The sequence below is a fragment of the Peromyscus californicus genome, unplaced genomic scaffold (assembly GCF_007827085.1).
Source record: "Peromyscus californicus insignis strain IS unplaced genomic scaffold, ASM782708v3 Scaffold_20__1_contigs__length_68692818, whole genome shotgun sequence".
NCBI lineage: Eukaryota > Metazoa > Chordata > Mammalia > Rodentia > Cricetidae > Peromyscus > Peromyscus californicus.
The window spans coordinates 3,071,919-3,089,670 of NW_026294503.1; the positions used below are offsets into that span (position 1 = coordinate 3,071,919).

The 17,752-nt window shown below is 37.2% G+C and overlaps 1 protein-coding gene across 6 annotated transcripts in view; it reads left to right on the forward strand.

Annotated features, from left to right (window-relative positions):
• The window catches only part of Vps13b (vacuolar protein sorting 13 homolog B), a 559,226-nt gene that overhangs the window by 243,056 nt on the left and 298,418 nt on the right, over window positions 1-17,752 (forward strand). For 5 of the 6 annotated variants that reach the window (XM_052747609.1, XM_052747613.1, XM_052747612.1 and 2 more), the window contains 2 exons: window positions 4,015-4,235; window positions 10,735-10,938. In XM_052747609.1, coding sequence (XP_052603569.1) covers window positions 4,015-4,235; window positions 10,735-10,938 — 425 coding nt within the window. Of the gene's footprint in view, window positions 1-4,014; window positions 4,236-10,734; window positions 10,939-17,752 lie in introns of those variants that run through there. The other variant, XM_052747614.1, reaches the window with a different exon arrangement.

A 17,752-nucleotide genomic window follows, 5' to 3' on the forward strand; every position in this document is an offset into this window, starting at 1 on the left:
TTCTGATGAAATCTAGATTAATACAAATAAATTATTTAATTGTTCATCTAATATATGCCTCTTTATACTTTTCTCTGAAAAATACTTATATCCACATGTATAGTAATACAGGATTATAATTATAATTATTGCTATATAAAATTGACTACTTTTATAGTACTGAAGAAATGAAAAATGCAGACTTAATAGAGTCTTTCATATAGCCCACATAATTGGTTATATCTATCTGCTATTCTTTTTTTTTTCTTGTGCACCTGAGTTGTAATTTAAGGCCAATGTATTACTTGTATTAGTGGCAAATTTTCTCAATGTTCAGTTATTTGACAATACTTTTTTTTTTCATCCTGTGTTTTGTTTTGTTCTGTTTGGTGGTGGTGGTAATTGAACCTAGGGCTTTGTATGTGTAAAGCGAACACCTTACTCTCACCATATCCCAGCCTCCTTGCCTTTACTTTTTGAAGAATGGTTTTGCTGGATATTTAATTCTTTGTTCCTCATTTTTTTTTTATTTCAAATTGTAGTTTGATTTTTCACTACCTGTTGTAGTCTATCATTTTTACACAACAGTCTGGTTTGTTTTGTTTTGGTTTGGTTTTTCGAGACAGGGTTTCTCTGTATAGGTTTGGTGCCTATCCTGGAACTCTCACTCTGTAGACTAGGCTGGCTTCAAACTCACAGAGATCCACCTGACTCTGCCTCCTGAGTGCTGGGATTAAAGACGCGCACCACCACTGCCTGGCTAACAGACTGTTTTTAAATATACTAATTCTTCATTGTATGTCGTGAGTTACCTTGTATTTTGCCATTTTCAACAATAGTGAATTATAGTTATGATAAAACATCATAAAGTAGTAATTTTAGCACTTAATTCTTAAATTTCTAGATATTGAAGAAAATCTTTTTAACTGGAGTTTAAGTATTTAATATTACCATTTTTGTATTTTGAACAGTAGGTGTACTTCCTATTTCCTAGTGTACAGCAATTTCTGTTCCCTACATACAGTTTTGTTGACAGAGAAAATAACACCATAGGCTGCTTATAATTTCCCATTCTATCTCATAAACTTGATATCAGAATAAGGGTCTAGGCAGTTGTTCACTGTTCACTGACTCCCAAATGTGAGGATAACAACCTTGAGTTGTGTGTGTATGTGTGTCTGTATTAAGAATGACCATTGTTATTGTTATGATCACAATATGGTTTAATATCAGTGCCATGTTATATACTGTATAGTAAAATAACAGGGCTTTTTTTTGTTCCTTGTTTTAATCAGTTGTAATTCCTTTGCTTCTCTGGTGACTGTTGGTGCTGAGACATGTAAGGAATGCATAGTCTGACTTGTTGTTTTTAAGGTTTACATTTCATCCCTCAGCTTTGGGTCTGTTTATTCTGTTTTTCCTTATTTGTTCTGAACTGCTTTGGCACTTAGTCATTTTCTGTCAATTATTTTCTTTTCATTATTTTTTCTTTTAATAAGGCAATGACTCAAATTTACACGTGATTTTTAACCTTCGTGCTTCTTTTTTTTCTTCCTTGTTATTTAGAATTTTGTTTGAAAATTAATAAATTTTGCCAGAAAGAATATATCTAGAAAATGTAGACACAGATTATAACACCTGGACTAATTAAAATGGAAACTCTTTAACTATGCGTAATAGCTTATACTTGCGTGCCAGCAGTTGAGTCTGAGGAAGATTTCTGGAGCTTAGGGATGCAGTGCCAGCCTGCCCCACACTGGGTGCCCGTCTCAGAAGTTCACTGGTTAGATAATCAAACAAGTGTGTCAGGGCTCCTCTGGGGGAAAGCTACGTGGAGTTCTCAGAATAACAGTCTGGGCTAGTAATGGGTTTTGAGTTTATTTGAGATTATTTGATTTATAATTTATGTAGATTATGAGTCTCTATTTTGAGGTGTTTATGTGTATAAATGCATTAATGATTTGTCAGTTTTTGTCATAATAGTTGATCTTTGATTTTTTTGTGATTGAATGTAAATTTCAGATCTCAGAATGTACATTTTCTTTTGAAGACAGACAACCTGAGTGCTAAGATCATGAAGTATTACTACTTTTTTTAAAGATTTATTTATTTATGTGTACCGTGTTCTGTCTGCATGTATTCCTGCCCTCCAGAAAAGGTCACCAGATCTCATTATAGATGGTTGTGAGCCACAGTGTGGTTGCTGTGAACTGAACTCAGGACCTCTGGAAGAGAAATGGTCCTCTTTACCTCTGAGCCATCTCTCCAGGCCCTATTATTATTTTAAGAGAGTATGACATAACCAATTTCAGTTTATTACTCTTATTCTGAATCGGAAATATTTTTCTAAGATTGGTACCAATGTCAATTGTGATGTTTTTAATTTAACAAATTTAAATGTGATTCTCTTTCATCAAATAAATCACCATTTGGTATTTGTTAGAATAACGTTTGGAAACTTAATATAGATACACCTATCCATTTAAAATAAGTATCTTAAATCATTCCAAAGATGTGAGACAAAGTTGGCAGAAGTTTAATTTTGTAAAGAGCATGGAATTTGATGTAATTTAAAAAATTATATTAGAATTAGTTACAGATGATTTAAGGTTCTCAGCCCCCCCCCCCCCCAATTAGGAGCAAAATACTACTCTGGGACAGGGAAAGTGCTGACTACGTACTATTATTCACTTGTTTCTAGTCAAGTTACTATTAAATACCCTGTAGCTGTATTTATTATATTATCAAAGTCCTAATTTCAAAGTTTCCTTTTTTAAATATTTTGAATGTTCACACTTTTCAAGTATCTAACTCATATATCTATATCTATATCTATTTCTATATCTATGTAGATATATCTGAATTTTAACACATTGTATGATTCACTTGGCAATATATTTCTTATATTGTCTCCAATGAAAAACAAAGCAAATATGGTCTTTGGTCCTGTGTTTTGCTTCAGTATTTCTGTCAGTCATGGAATTTATTTGGGAACTGCAGCAGAATATTAGTGTGTGATTGGGGATGGCATAATGGATAGTGGAGCCATGACTTAATTCTGATATTTAACTCTTTCATATGTCCTCAGATATCTATAGTAAGTATTAAATGCCTCTCTAATTGGAAAATGAATGATCTCTGTATGTTTTAAAATACTAGCATCATTTCAACAATAAGTATACTGTCCTTTCTGTACTTATAAGTACTCACATAACTTGACATTCTAAAATATGTGATAGAAATGTATTTTTCATAAATTGACAACAGAATAATGAATGTTAAATATTCCAAGAGGACCTTTTAAATTATATCACACTGCTTTACCAATAAACAATTCTTAGATGTTTTATTTTGTATGCTTTTACTGATAAATTCATTGTACATGAGATAAATACTAAACACAGTAAAAGAAAGGACTTTTTCTTTTAATTCTAATATTTATGCATGCTAAGTTTTTACTTAAGCATGCATTTAAAATGTACCTCATGCACTTTAAGAACCATCCAAGAATGTGTGAAATATGTCTGAGCTTTCCCAAAAGAGCCGACTCGGTCTTTCCAAGGCAGTGCCTAGAAGCTTCTGTTTTAAATAGCATGCCACAGAATTGTGGTGTGGGTTGCCCCACACAATAATAGTTATATCATTTCCCCTCTCATTTCACACCCAGATCTCCTGGCTGTACAGTGTCACTGCACATCGTTAAATGTAATCCATTTTACACAGACTCCAAATGCAGGGACATTTACTATCCACCAAACTGGGCAAAGATGGTGTTTGGACTTCTAATCTGATTTTATTTCTTGTATTTAATTTTGCTTACATGTTGTTTATAATGTACACACTGAAGGGCATACAAGTACATTATTGCAGTTACTAATATTAAAGTTAAATTGATTATATTAAGTAGCATGTAAACTGTGTATATCTGAATATCTGAGACCACACCTTTGCTGTGTCAAGTCTTAGATTTCAGATAGGAATGATAGAAAATTTTCTATTGATGTTAATTAACTGTATGATTTTTTTCTCTTATAGGTGATGCATTTCCTTGGACTATAAGCTTGCATCATTTCAGCATATATACCCTTCTTGGAAAGCAAGTGACACTTTCCTTAGTGGAGCCCATGGGATGTACCTCTACTCTAGCGGTCACATCGCAAAAGCTGTTTCCTCCAGGACCAGACGGGAGGCATTCTTTTGTTGTCTGTCTCCATGTTGACTTGGAGTCATTAGAGATAAAGTGCTCTAATCCCCAGGTTGGTACGTTGATTTATAAGAGCTAAGTGTGTTAAAAACATGTTCATTTGTTTTATCAAAGGACTCTTCTTTGGTTTTACTCTTTTTTTCCCCCCCTTTTATCTGGCCATCAACATTGTGGTGATTAGATTAAAAATGGCTTTGTAGTTCTGTCAACTTTTATAATGAGAATGCATTGATGATAGAATAAACTCATCTTTTGACTGGTGGAATATAATCAGTTGTAGTTGTGATGTTTTCAAATTCTGATGAACTTTTTTTTTTTTACTATTAAACTGGAGAGTGTACGGAAGTGATAATTATACTGAAGTATAATTTTTAAGCAGATTCTCACATCTTGCTATATTTCAAACAAAAAGAAAAGACCATTTCTTATTCAAAGTCATTGTTACTCCCATAACATTTTAGTTGCAATATGCTAATCCTGTTACCTTCTGTAGTTTTACAATTACTGTGAATTGATATTATCTGAGTTTCTGTAAATCGTTAGGTAACATGAAATTTACATTTTTAACTTGAAATATATTTTCTACATATACAGTCAATGTTGAATACTATTAAAAGTTATATTTTTAGGCCGGGCGGTGGTGGCGCACGCCTTTAATCCCAGCACTCGGGAGGCAGAGCCAGGCGGATCTCTGTGAGTTCGAGGCCAGTCTGGGCTACCAAGTGAGTTCCAGGAGAGGCGCAAAGCTACACAGAGAAACCCTGTCTCGAAAAACCAAAAAAAAAAAAAAAAGTTATATTTTTAAAAACAATCCCTTTTAGCATCTTGTTGAATCTGATCGGTCAATATTCATAAATCTCTATTCCAGCTATAGTAGTTATTAGCCATTTTTTGACATATTTAAAGAAATTAAGTTCCACTATCATTCTATATTATAAAACTCCTTTTCAGTACAGTGCAGCTCTTTTCTCTCTTGCTTGCCTCTTTTGAAATATTTGCTTATCTATTTATTTATTGGGGTGCATATACACACCGCAGGTGAGAAGACACAGAAACTGATTCAGTCATTGACCATGTGGTCTTAGCGATGGAACTTGGGTTATCAGTCTTGGTTGCTGACACTCTCCCTGCCTCTCTGCTATATGCTGTGTATTTGGTTTCATAGTGCTGTGTTTACTGCTCTAGTTGGTGGCATGAACCTGGGAGAACGGGGTCTAAAAATGAGGCAGGTTCAAGTCTCATACAATGGCCAATCTTATTCAGAGCACCAGACAGTTTATACTCTGAGGGTTAAAAAGTCACCTGAGTAAAGCCTACAATCACAAGGACAAGTCACATGTGGCAAAACCATGTATTTCCATAGAGGCACATGAATAACAACAGCTAATGTAAACTCACTCCTACCTGCTACACCTGGGAGGAGCATGAAACATGTTTATTCCAAGAACAAATCTGTGCTTTTCAAGAAAGTGAGCTCACAAGATTTAGCTTGTTTTCTTGGAGTTTTCTCACAAGCACTCAGAATTTGCCTGGCACAACTCCATTCTTGGACTGTGTTCTAACAGCACATGAGTCTTCATCTCTTATGTTGCTCTTGGAATGTTACTGCTATTGGCTGTTATCAAATGTTTCCAAGAGTAAGAGAAACTGTTGAGTTTGAGTGGTGGCCCTTGTGCACTGGGGTGTGTGTGTGGGGTTTATTCTTGTATAATATTAATAAAGGACCAGCCTTAATATTATACTTCCCAGGGGCTTAGAAAAGAAAACTATGAACAGCGAGAATTATTTTCGGGAAATGAATCTAAGTACACCAAGCTCTTTGTCCGTCTACTTTATTTCTCTGGGATAAAAATCCTATCTACACAGTTTAAGTTCTGTTCTCGTACCTGACTCCTCTCTTGCCTGATTTCTCTCTATCTTTATCTACTGCTCCCTCTAAGTTCTATCTTAATTCTCTCATCTTAATTCTGCCTCATCTAGATCCTTCTCATCTCATTCTTACCCAGCTAGTACTTCCCCATCTGGCTCTTCCCCATCTTCCATCTTGTCCACACATTCTCTCTGGTCAAAATCCTCCTTATCCCTCTCAGTTCTGTGTCCTCAAGCTCTCCACGCCTCTCTTCCTCTCCGTTTCCTTATACTACTAGGTTCTATCTTTTTTCTCTGAAAATAAAACTGCCTTTTTATCCCTTTGACCCTTATCTGTCCAAGCTATCTGCCGTTTTTCTGCAAGGTAGGGGAAAGTGTGCTCGGTTGCTAGGCAACCTTTGTACAGCTAGATGCCTCTGGTAATAGTTAAAGGGAGATCTGGAACTAGAGGTAAGATTTGGGAAAGGAGAAAAAGTTAAACTTAATTGGCACATCAGCCAGGCCTTCTCAAACAGCTTAAGTTTATTCTTAGAGAGTACAGAGGTATCTCTGATAAGGTACTTTCCTCCAACTGGGGATGGAACTGGTCAGATGCTGCCAATGACAATAATTACAGGGAGACTTGAACTGGGGTTCAGGCTGTGCATAGCTGTCAGTACAGAAGGTTATCTAAATATTCCTAGAAGTGGTTAGGTAAGGAGTTAAAGGTCTATAAAGTTAGTAAGGCTGTAAGAAAGGAGGGTCCAAGCTAAATTGTGTGAAGCTATTACTTCAGGTCCACCTGACCTAGGTGGTGTCTCCGTGTGGATTTTACCTTAAATCAGGAGATCTTCATGTGTACTGTTATTACTGCTAGTCCTTGATTGTGGCTTAGGGAAATATCTGATTCCAGCTCTAAAAGAGAAGAAATGGATGGGCCTGAGGGAATGAAGTCTTTCCTGAGGTTGTTCTCCAAATACCTTGAATGTATATGTCTAAATTGTGATCAGTCCACACTGTTAGCAATTCTTAGGAAAAAATCAGTTGGGAAAGCTGTGAAGGCACACATGATTTTCATAACAGAAGACAGCTGATATACAACAAGCCAAACAACACCAAATGCTCCTTGGAATTTGGCTTCTCTGAAGGAATTCCTTGATCCCTTCAGGTAGTGGCTTTGCCATAACCAGCTGAGTTCTTATAATACATTCCTGTGGCCCATAGCATGTTATGTTGATGTGCTATCCCCATTATCTCAGAATGTGATCTTATATATAGTAAAGGGTTGTGACGAAGGTAATCAAGGTAAAAGGAGAGGCCATTGGAGTGGGCACTGCTCAATTCCATTACAAAGAGAGGTTTGGATACAGATATTTGTAGGCAGACATTAACATGAAGGCTATGGGTACGTACTGTGCATTTGTGGAGCAGAACCTGTACTGTGCAGCTACAAACCCCAGGACACCCAGGTCTTAGGGAGAAAGGCAAGGAGTAATTCTACTCTGCTCTCCCTTGGTATGTTATAGTGCCAATCTCATGGTTTATTACTCATATTCTGGAACTGTGACACAAACATTTCTGTTGTTTTAAGACACCTCCTTGATGGTGCTTGATTCCTTAAGTTCTACAAAATAGAGCATGAAAGAACAGATTTAACTTCATATGTATTTCCTAGCTTTCCATCACTATGACAATAGTCTAGATCATGACAAAATAAAATATAACAGTATGTAAAAATGAAAATGGTGGTTTGTAATGTTGGTTTCCAAGATTAAGAGTCTGCTGCTATTTCAACTCCCAAAACTCTGAATTAATTCCTTTTCACTTTTCTTACCAGATAACTCTTTCCTTGTTGCCCAGAGTTGGAACATAGGTGATTTGGGCAAGTCTTTCCCTCTTCTGTGCACCTCTCTCCCTCCCTTACTCCCTCCCTCTCTCCCTCCCGCCCCCCTTTCCTTCTATGAAATCAGGCATTTTTGTTTTCACCTGGCTTCCTTGGTCATTGTGTAGACAGATTGCTGAATGAATAGCTGTTAAATAAAGTTGTGAGTGTGTGTTTCCTCTTTATGTTCTAGGCCTCAGTGGGTATCTATATTTAATGTTCTAGACCTCAATGTGTATCCATCTTGTGTTCTAGACCTCAATGTGTATCCATCTTGTGTTCTAGACCTCAGTGTGCACCATCTTGTGTTCTAGACCTTAGTGGGTGTCCTATCATGAGATCTCAATGAGTATCCATTCCATGTTCTAGACCCCAGTGGGCATCTGTTTCATGTTCCAGATCTTGGGGGAATCCATTCCTTATTCTAGATTTTGGTGGGTATTCCTATCATGTTCTATCTTTTTAGCAGGCACTTTTTCATGTTCTAGATCTTAGTGGGCACCCATTTCATGCTCTAGATCTCAGTGTGAGTATCCATATCATGTTCTAAATTCTTAGCAGGTACTGATTTCATGTTCTAGATCTCAATGGGTATCCATTTCATGCTCTAGATCTCAGAAATAAGCTTCCAGATGAGTTCTATTCTTTATGGTATGATTTTCTTCATCTCTTAATATCTAAAGAATAAAACATTTTTTATTTAGCCAGTACGTCATACTCAAATTGTCATTGCTATTCAGTTGCCTTCACACATAGTTCATAGAATGTTGCTTCATAGATACTTATTTTTCATTTATATCTTAATCCAGTTTTACTGACATCCACTTAGCATACAATAAACTCTGTGTTTAAGTTACCCAGTTTGAAAAAGTTTGGGATACATTCACTCATTAAACCATCCTAGAAACTACCCTCAAAAGTAGGTTATATTCCTTTGAAACCCCACTTCCTTTCCCTCAGACATCTGTGTAGATGAAATTATGCAGTTGTGATTTTATTTAGCCCCTTTTCATTCAGCACAATTATTTTTAGATTACTTCATATTTTACACGTGTCAGTCCTGTTTTTATTGCTAAGTAATGTCCAGCTATATGGTTTTGCTTCAGTTTATTCACTGCTTGTAATTAAACATTTCGGGGTATTTCAATTTTGAGCTATTACAGATAATGCTATCAGTATTAATTTTATGTCTCTGCAGACATTAGCTTTGGTGTTTAGGGATACAACTTGAAATGGCTGGATAATATAGTAGATATATACTCTGTTCAATACTACCAAAGTGGATTAAAATTTATATTCTCAGCATTAGAAAATGAGAGTTTCTGTCACTCTGTGGTAATATTTAGAATGGTTAGTTATGCTTTTCAGTTACACACATTCTAATTTTGTTGTGATTTTAGTTCTCAGTGTTCATTTCAACTCCAAGGTTGAAAATTGATTATTTATCCTCAAAATGTTTGCTTTATTTGGGTGGAGAAGCAATGTGTTAGCAAGTTTTTCTTTGAAAATGAAATTATATTTGAGCTTTATATCACCGTTTGCCAGGTTGAACACATGTGCTTCTACGTCATTTTAAACGACATCGAAGTTGAAGGAATTAGAAGTAGTAACAATCAAAACAGTATTGTGCCTCTTAAGTAAATAATCCTAAACCCTCGTGAGTAGAACTTATTTCCTTTGGTTAATGCTTCCCGTGTTAGATAGTTCTTTTATTTACACAAAAGAAAAACAATCGTTCTTAAGGATTTGGATTGCAACAAAGTTGTTTAAGAGAAAAATCTTTCATTATGAAAAAGAAAATGACTTGAAGTATTTTTTGGTAGTATCTATAGCCATTAGATCATCTTAAAACAAGAAATATCCATGACCCCAAATTTGAGAACTCCTTACACAAAGAGCAGCAGAAAACAGTGCTTTGAATCAAGGATGCATTGGCAGCAGGGTTTGTATGCATCTGTTCTGCCCTCATGAGGAGCCAGCCTCAGCATCTGGATGTGTCCTGGGGCTGAAACTTTTTATAAATAGGAGAATTTCACTTTTTAAAAATGGCAATCAGAGTATGGCATCCAGCTGTGGATTTGCTTATATGTTGTGTCTGCATTTCCCCCGGGCTTGTTTTATACAGTATATGCCAATATGTTCTCCTAAAATTCCGTGATTAATGCTTATTTATGAAATCTTGTATAAATATCTTAGAACTCAGTCAAACATTTAGCAAGTTAAACAGTTTACTCTGAATATTGGAATGACATATCCCAGGGGAAGTAGATTGGATATGTTTTCTATCTCTAGAATTCTCATAATGCAATATTTTCCTTTTCCTATTCTTTATTATATCACTTTTCATTTGCTGAGAAAGAAATCCCATTTCAGATTTTTATCTCTGAAAAATAGAGAACATTTAGGTATGAAAATTATCTGGAAAGAAGGATGATAATAATTTCATAGTTCACAAAGTAATCACATTTGCCCGGGTATATGCTTGCTTTCTGCTGTTCACCCCATTTTCTGTGTAAGAAGCTTTTGTGTTTGTTCCTTTATCATGTCTGAAAAGGAATCTACTTCTCCATAACGAACTGCTGATTACACTTCCATCCACGGAAATGCTTCTTTGGTTATGACATATCTCAGTGTGAGTTTGCGGCTGGTGTAAACAAATCATGACCCATGATGCCCTGGGAGTTATTTATTTTATAGACTTTTATTTTTAGACTTGTTAATTTTCTCTTATATAGCATTTTAGTATAGTATATTTTAGTATAGTATATTTTGTGAATAGAGTCTGAAAACCTGATTCTTCTCCCCACTCTGCCCTGCTCAGGTCCAGCTCTTTTCTGAATTGACTGATACAATGAGTAAAGTCTGGAGCAGGATCCAGAAGAGAGGCCATCTTAGTTCATCTTCAGTCTGCCCAGAGAGCACAGCAGGCCCCGGCCCTGGCTCTCCAGTGCGGAGCAGTGTTGGTACAGTTCCACCAGACACCAGCACATGCAGCCCGTCTGCTGACATAGTGACTACCACTGAGGTAAGTGCTTTTTAGAATCTGTTACCCAATGAGGTAAGTAGAATGAAGTTCTCTGTCACTGTTGAAAGTGACCATGACCCTTCCCACCATGGAAGCTGACAGATTGAGAAGGCTCCTGAGGAGCTCTAGTGTGTTCTGTTCTGTATTGTGTTCCTTTGAACTTCAAGTCGCCTTAGCACTTTGAGTAGGCTGTGAGGTGATCCAGGACTGTGCAGAATCTGGGGTGCAGGAAGGGTACTGTTTGGGAGTCTGGGAGCTTAGAAGTTGAGTGACAAAGAGACTTGCCCTCCTCTTGGGTGTCTCTGTGCTTAGAGCCACCGTGTAAATCAGAGTGTTAACTATTGTCTTAACTTAGTGGTTGTGAGGTCTGTTGTCCTCAGTGTCCTCCTTCCCTTAGTCATGAGCACTGTAAGGACAGAAGGAATGCCATTCTCCTTTTATACAGTGAGTACTTTGTAGTGACCCATTTAAATAGATGACATAAGAAATGTTATGAAAACAAAGATGGTAGAATATATATGTATGTATATACATACATACAATATTACTACGATATAAAGGAAGATAATATAAGATCCAGTAATGTATACTTCACTGTATGAATGCTGTGGCATAACTATTAGAATTCATAGCCAAATAGTCAGATACACATAAATAGAAAGAAACTTACCCAGGATTCATATGCAAAGGCTATAAGTAGAATTATATAGATCTGTATTAAATACCACAAGTAGTAGTGTTACCGAAGCATGACTTTCTGAAGCAGTGGTAAACTTTTGATACAGTTTTGAACCAAGCATAGTTTGGTCTTTATGTAAATTTCTGGGACTATTATTGCTAAATAAAAAGGTGGGGAAACGCATAATGAGGTTTTTTGCCCAAATATTTATCAACAGCATTTTTGACTGTGTGATTAGTCTGTGAGACAGTCTTCATTGTGCGGGACTGACCTATTCACCACAGGACCTTTTTAATCTCCAAGTCCTCACCGTTAAACATCTGAAATGACATCAGTCACTAACGCAGCCTAAATATCTTCCTTCATTTCCAGCTCTCATGCCTGCCCCTCCTACTGAATCTCCCTGCTGAGAACCCCGGTTCTGCAGTAGGTGGTGGTAGATGCTATAGTTTTATTTTTGCAGAGACAAGACAGTTTCCTCTGGAAACAAAGCACTTCCCAAAATAGAGAATGGGACTCAAGTAAGGGGGATGTTGCTCTGTTTTTGTAATTTCATGAATCAGTAAGAGCAACTGAACTCCTCCAAATGGCAGACTTTACCTGCCTTTAGCCTTCAAAACAGTTGGAAAAGTTATATTTCTTGTTCCCACAACCAGCTTCTCTCTCCTGTTCATCACAAAGCTCAAGAAGTACAGTAACATAAGTGGTGGGAATTTTTTTCCCTTTTTCCAAATGAGGCAGAGGTAGATAGACGGGCATCTCTTAGAGGAAGAGCAGTGAATTCTTACCTATGGTGCCTCAGTGTTATTGGTTTCCAAGGCTTTGACAAATGTTACAGGAAGTACCTGATTCCATTTGGCAGTTTCCAGATTTATTTATTGAGTACTCATTTGAATAGTGTACCTGTTATGATGCTATAAGATAAAATAGTTTGTGAAATAGAACGATTGAAGTTTGAAGTAACAAATTGCTAGATAAAGATGGCAATGAGGAAGTTGGTACAGGCAGTTAAACTGTTTTAGTGGGAGGTTAGAGAGTGTTTCATTAACACACGCTAGAATCATGCAGTGTGTAACCAGTGCAGAAGACCTGGCGGCCTGAATATACGTGAGCTGTAACAGAAATAAATAGTATTGACATTTGTACAGAAACCAGTATGCGATTTCTTCTGGGAAATGTATTGATAGTTTGGTGAAGAAGTAATATTTGAATTTTTTTAATAAATTAATGAGATTTTAATAAGTGAGACTTGGGTACAATTTTGTTTTAGTAGAGTTACAGTATAACAAACCAGAAGAATGGTTTTCATTCATCAAAGTGAAGACATTTTAAAAGGAAGAGATAAGATAGATCAACCAGGGGTGAGAAGATATTATTCATTTACTTTAAAACTAATCCTGAGCTGAAGATGGAGGTCAGTGTAGACCACTTGACAAGTTTGCTGCATAAGGCCTTGGGTTCAATTCCTAGTTCTGCCAAAGAAACAAAAGGCAAACTAATTCCGACTTCAAGAATTTTTTTCAATGGCTCACATCAGTTCATTTGAAATTAGAGTGTTGATTTCTCTCAGACTTTGATATAAAGATAAGTAATGTATTCCCTCAGAGAGGATTTATTAATTTGAATTAATTTGGTTTGACAAAAAAAAAAAAAAACCAACTAAAATTGAAAGAACCATTCCAGAATTAATCATCAAGAAAAACTATGTAAAGAAGCTTTACAGGAAGCAGTACAACATAGGGCTGAGCAGCAAGGCAGTGGCCGTCACTTGCACAGGACGGCCTCTTCTTTTGTACAGTGTGGCCAGAGCAGGAACCACTGCCACCTAGAGTCATTGAGTGACTAGGGAAGCCTGACCCCGGAGAAGTAACTTCAGATGCTTTGGCTGGTTCGTCTCCATGAAGGAGGCTGTGACTGGGACGGTTCTGATGCACTGGCGAGGCTGAGGCTGGGACTTGCTTTACATCTTAGATGTTCATGTTTTATATATCTTAAAGTTTCCTTTCCTCTCAATAAAATATTTATGTGGGGATCACAGTGAACTATGAATACACCTGAATTTAAATTTATCTCCTTGATAATTTGGTAGTAAAGAACAACATAAAATATTTGATTGTGCTGGGGAGTGGTGGCGTATGCCTTTAATCCCAGCACTTGGGAGGCAGAGGCAGGCAGATATCTGTGAGTTCCAGGACAGCCTGGTCTACAGAGTAAGTTCCAGGAAAGGCTCCAAAGCTACACAGAGAAACCCTGTCTCAAAAAAGAAAAAAAAAATATTTGATTGTTTTCTCAATTTGTAAGTGTGTGTCAGCTGTGGCTTAACCTGTGCCTGACTAATTCAACCAAAATTCAAACTTTGGGCCAACCTTTCATTTCCCATATCCTTTTGGTTATAGTGTTTCTAGGGATGTGCTTTATGACCTTTCTAATTTTCTTTCCTTCTACCTTTGAATTATACAGTGACCTGGTTGTTGGGAGCCTTTGAGTTCCCATATAACAGGTATCTGTTTTTCCTGAATTTCCCTGTGTGCTCAGTGTATGACCTGCTCATCTTAATAGAAGTAAAAGTGTGTTCACTCCTTGGAGAAGCTACTGAAAGAAAGCATGGAATACAGAGAACCTGTATCCCAGGGAACTGTCCATTTGCATCTGTTCCAGGGCTTCCTTGAACACGGCCTTGCTGGACAGCTCTGCAGTCCTTTGCTTCTCTTAGTCATTATTGCACTCGTACTGTCTTTTTCATTACCGGAAACCTTCGCATTAGCAACACTGTACGTGAACATCAGAACCATCTGAGCACAGAGCATGCACTCCATGTTTTGATTCTAGCTCTATTCCTGACCCTTGCTTGTGTGGTTGCATGTTCTTATCGTGAAGTGTCAGTAAAACTCCAGTTGACTCCAATGCACCATCCACTCTAAACCCAAGACACCACAGGCCAAGGGAGCCAGTGTGTTGGCTTTGTTGTGACAGTTCACATGCTTCATTAGCGTACAGTAAACTCTGGAGTTACACTTTTTCCAACATACAGGCATGGATTTAAAGAAAATTATTGTATTTTATTCATTTTTGTTTTCACCTTTTGTTTTTTGAAACCAGGTCTCATTATACATCCCTGGCTGGCCTGGAATTTGCTACATAGACTAGGCTGGCTTCAAACTCACAGATCCACTTGCCTCCCTAGTGCTGGGACTCACGATGTGCACCACCCTTCCTTGGTATAACAAAGTAGTAATATAGACAATAACATAGAGCTGCTTTGGAAACCCTATAATTAGTACCCAGAATCTTCCTCATACATAGTCTTAGAGGAAAATTAAATGCTAACTTAAAATAGTATAGTTTTTAACCATGATAGTTTAAAAGAATCTCTTAATAAGTTACATGTTTGATTGCTCGCTTCTGGATAAATCCTGGTATTGCTGCTGTCTGCTTTTCAAGGCCAATGTCAATTTTTGTCAAGGAGAGTCACAGTAGCTCTTTATTGGGAGTGCTTATTAAAATGATGGCTTTGCATGCATTATCTCTTTGTGTTCTCAAGTCTGTACTTCAGGTGGGTGATACCATTTCTACTTTCAAAATGAAGAATTTGTTGCTAAAAAGGCTAAGTAGCTTCCCCAAGATCATAAGGATACTAAGTGTCAAAGGTGGAGTTTAGATCTTTGCATGCTGACTTCAGAATCTCAAAAGTATAAATTCTCAAACTTAATCTACTCATTAAAATTTTCATTTGTAATAAATTGTCCCCAAGTGTAGATGCTTCTTTATGCTGCCTAACTCATGATGTTGTCGGGGCTGTTTCCCTTTGGTTCTGATAATTCTTGGCACATGCCACTTGAGACAACATGGCTCTCACATTCTCATTATCTTTGCTCTGCTTCTGGACCTTGTCTTTCCTGTCTTTCCGTCACCTCCTGCCTTCCTACCTTGCTCTTTCATTAACTTTGTTTTTTCCCATATTATTTAAATCTACTTTCTTTTCCTTTTTCTGTCCCTGAAGATGCTAATTCTTCCTGTGGTTATTTCTAATCTTCTTGGTTTCAGTCAGTCTTCATCTGGTCAGGAGATTGGAGGGTGATAGCAAGAAGAGAGGAGAAAGTGAATCCACATCTCTTTGAATCTAGTTAATTCAGTACTGATTGCCAGCACAGTAGGCCTATTTCTGTCATTCATTTGGCTTGCTTAGTTCTAACCCAGGTGATTTACAGTAGCATTGAAGGCCTGACCAGCACACTGAGTATGGTAAAGAGTACTTCAAAGTTTTGTCAGAAAACATGGGTATCAAAGATGAGAAGGAAGACATAATGTGGTGTGTTGACTTTCTAATAGCCTTTGAGGCCACAGAAGAGAGCTCGCGGGTCTTCTCTCTGAGGTGTATTGTTTGGGTCTTCTGACTGGAGAAGATTAGCTCAGCCTTGTCTGCTTTCCTCCCGGTTGTTATGGACCTCTTTTCTCTGCTGGAAGAATGAGTTTCTCCTCGGAGAGGACATTTGCAGAATTCATCACAGGGACAAAGATGTTTTCTCAGTTCTGTCAACAGCAGCTGACTTGTTGAAAGAGATCCATCCCACAGAGAGATCTTTTAGAGCAACATTTCCATTCTGTGCACTAGGAAATAAATGATAGTGAGTTAAAGTTAGCGGCACCCAGAGCGTCTGGGCCACCTTCCTACTGTGACAATAATTTATGAGATCTGTGGAAGCGACCTTGGAAATAGGCAACTTGGGCTTTTATGTCCGCAGTGTCAGCATCACATTACTTCTCAAAACTTTAATCTACTGTTTACTCAGTTTAAGTATAGTTCATCCTAGTCCCTTGGATACAATATATCGTATTTTTGCTTTTGTCCCCTTTTGTATTGGCAAGATTCTGCTTTTCATTGTATTGGGATGACTTGTTTTACACTGGTTTTATTCCTCAGTTTTTGTGGGGATCTTTTGATGTTGTTTTATGGGTTTTTTGTTGGTTTGTCATTTTGTTTTTCCTTTTTTGAAACAATGCTTCAGTATGTAGTCTTGGTTGGCATAGAACTGGCTACCTAAGTTAGGTGGACCAGGAACTCAAAGAAAGCCACTTGCCTTTGCTGGACTAAAAGAATTCATGTGCCACCACACCTGGCAATATTTGATTTTTATTCAGTTGAGATTTTTTTTATTAAGGAATTTGTATTCATTTTACATACCAACCACAGATCCCCCTCTCTTCCCTCCTCCTGCCCCTCCAGCCTTCCCCTCCCCCAACCTACCTCCTATTCCCTCCTCCAACAAGGTATAGCCTCAGTCAGCATCTAGCTCTTTCAAGTGACTAATTAAACATGAATTGATTTTAAATGTTAAATTAGCCCCGTACTTCTGGGATTTATTGTATATTTATTTTATCCTTTTGGATGCGGGGGTAAAGTTTGGCAGGTTCTCGCTATTGCTTCCCCAGAATTCATTGTGTAAACCAGGCTAGAGCTCTGGCTGTCTCTGCCTCCTGCATGCTTGGGTTACAGCTATGTGGCACCACATTTGATCTTTCTTTTCACTTTTTCTCATGATAACCTTGCCGTATTTTAGTAGAAAGAATATTATTGTTTTAATGAAATAGCTTGGAAAGTGTTTCTTTGGTTCTATTCTATGGGAATATGATTTTGTTAAGAAAATTCTTATGATCTCTATGCTACAAAGTAATCACAACTGAAATGACACTGGATGTGATAGTTGAGCTAAATAAAAGAAGTTTTAACTTAGAAGACTATCAGAACAGAGAGACTGTGACATGACACTGAATTTTATACTAGTCATTGACAAAATAATACTTCGGGATAAAAATCTGAACCCCACTCAAGTGCTTAACTAATGTCAAACAAATCTGTTGCTGACCACATTCGATGTGCTGTTTTTGGTGCATAACTTAATAGATTTATATTCCATTCAACATTATTTTAGTCTATATTTAAATACACGTCAGTCAGTTTTCCTCTTGTGGAAGTCCAGTTCATGAAAGGGATTAAAAGAGACCAGAGGAGGAGCTGAGCTCCTTGAAGGACACACACCAAACTACGAGAAGACTTCCCATACATGTTCTCTGTGTGTAAGTTTGTCTGCAAATTGTTGCTTTCACTTCTTTCTTAATTTAGATGATTTTATTTTT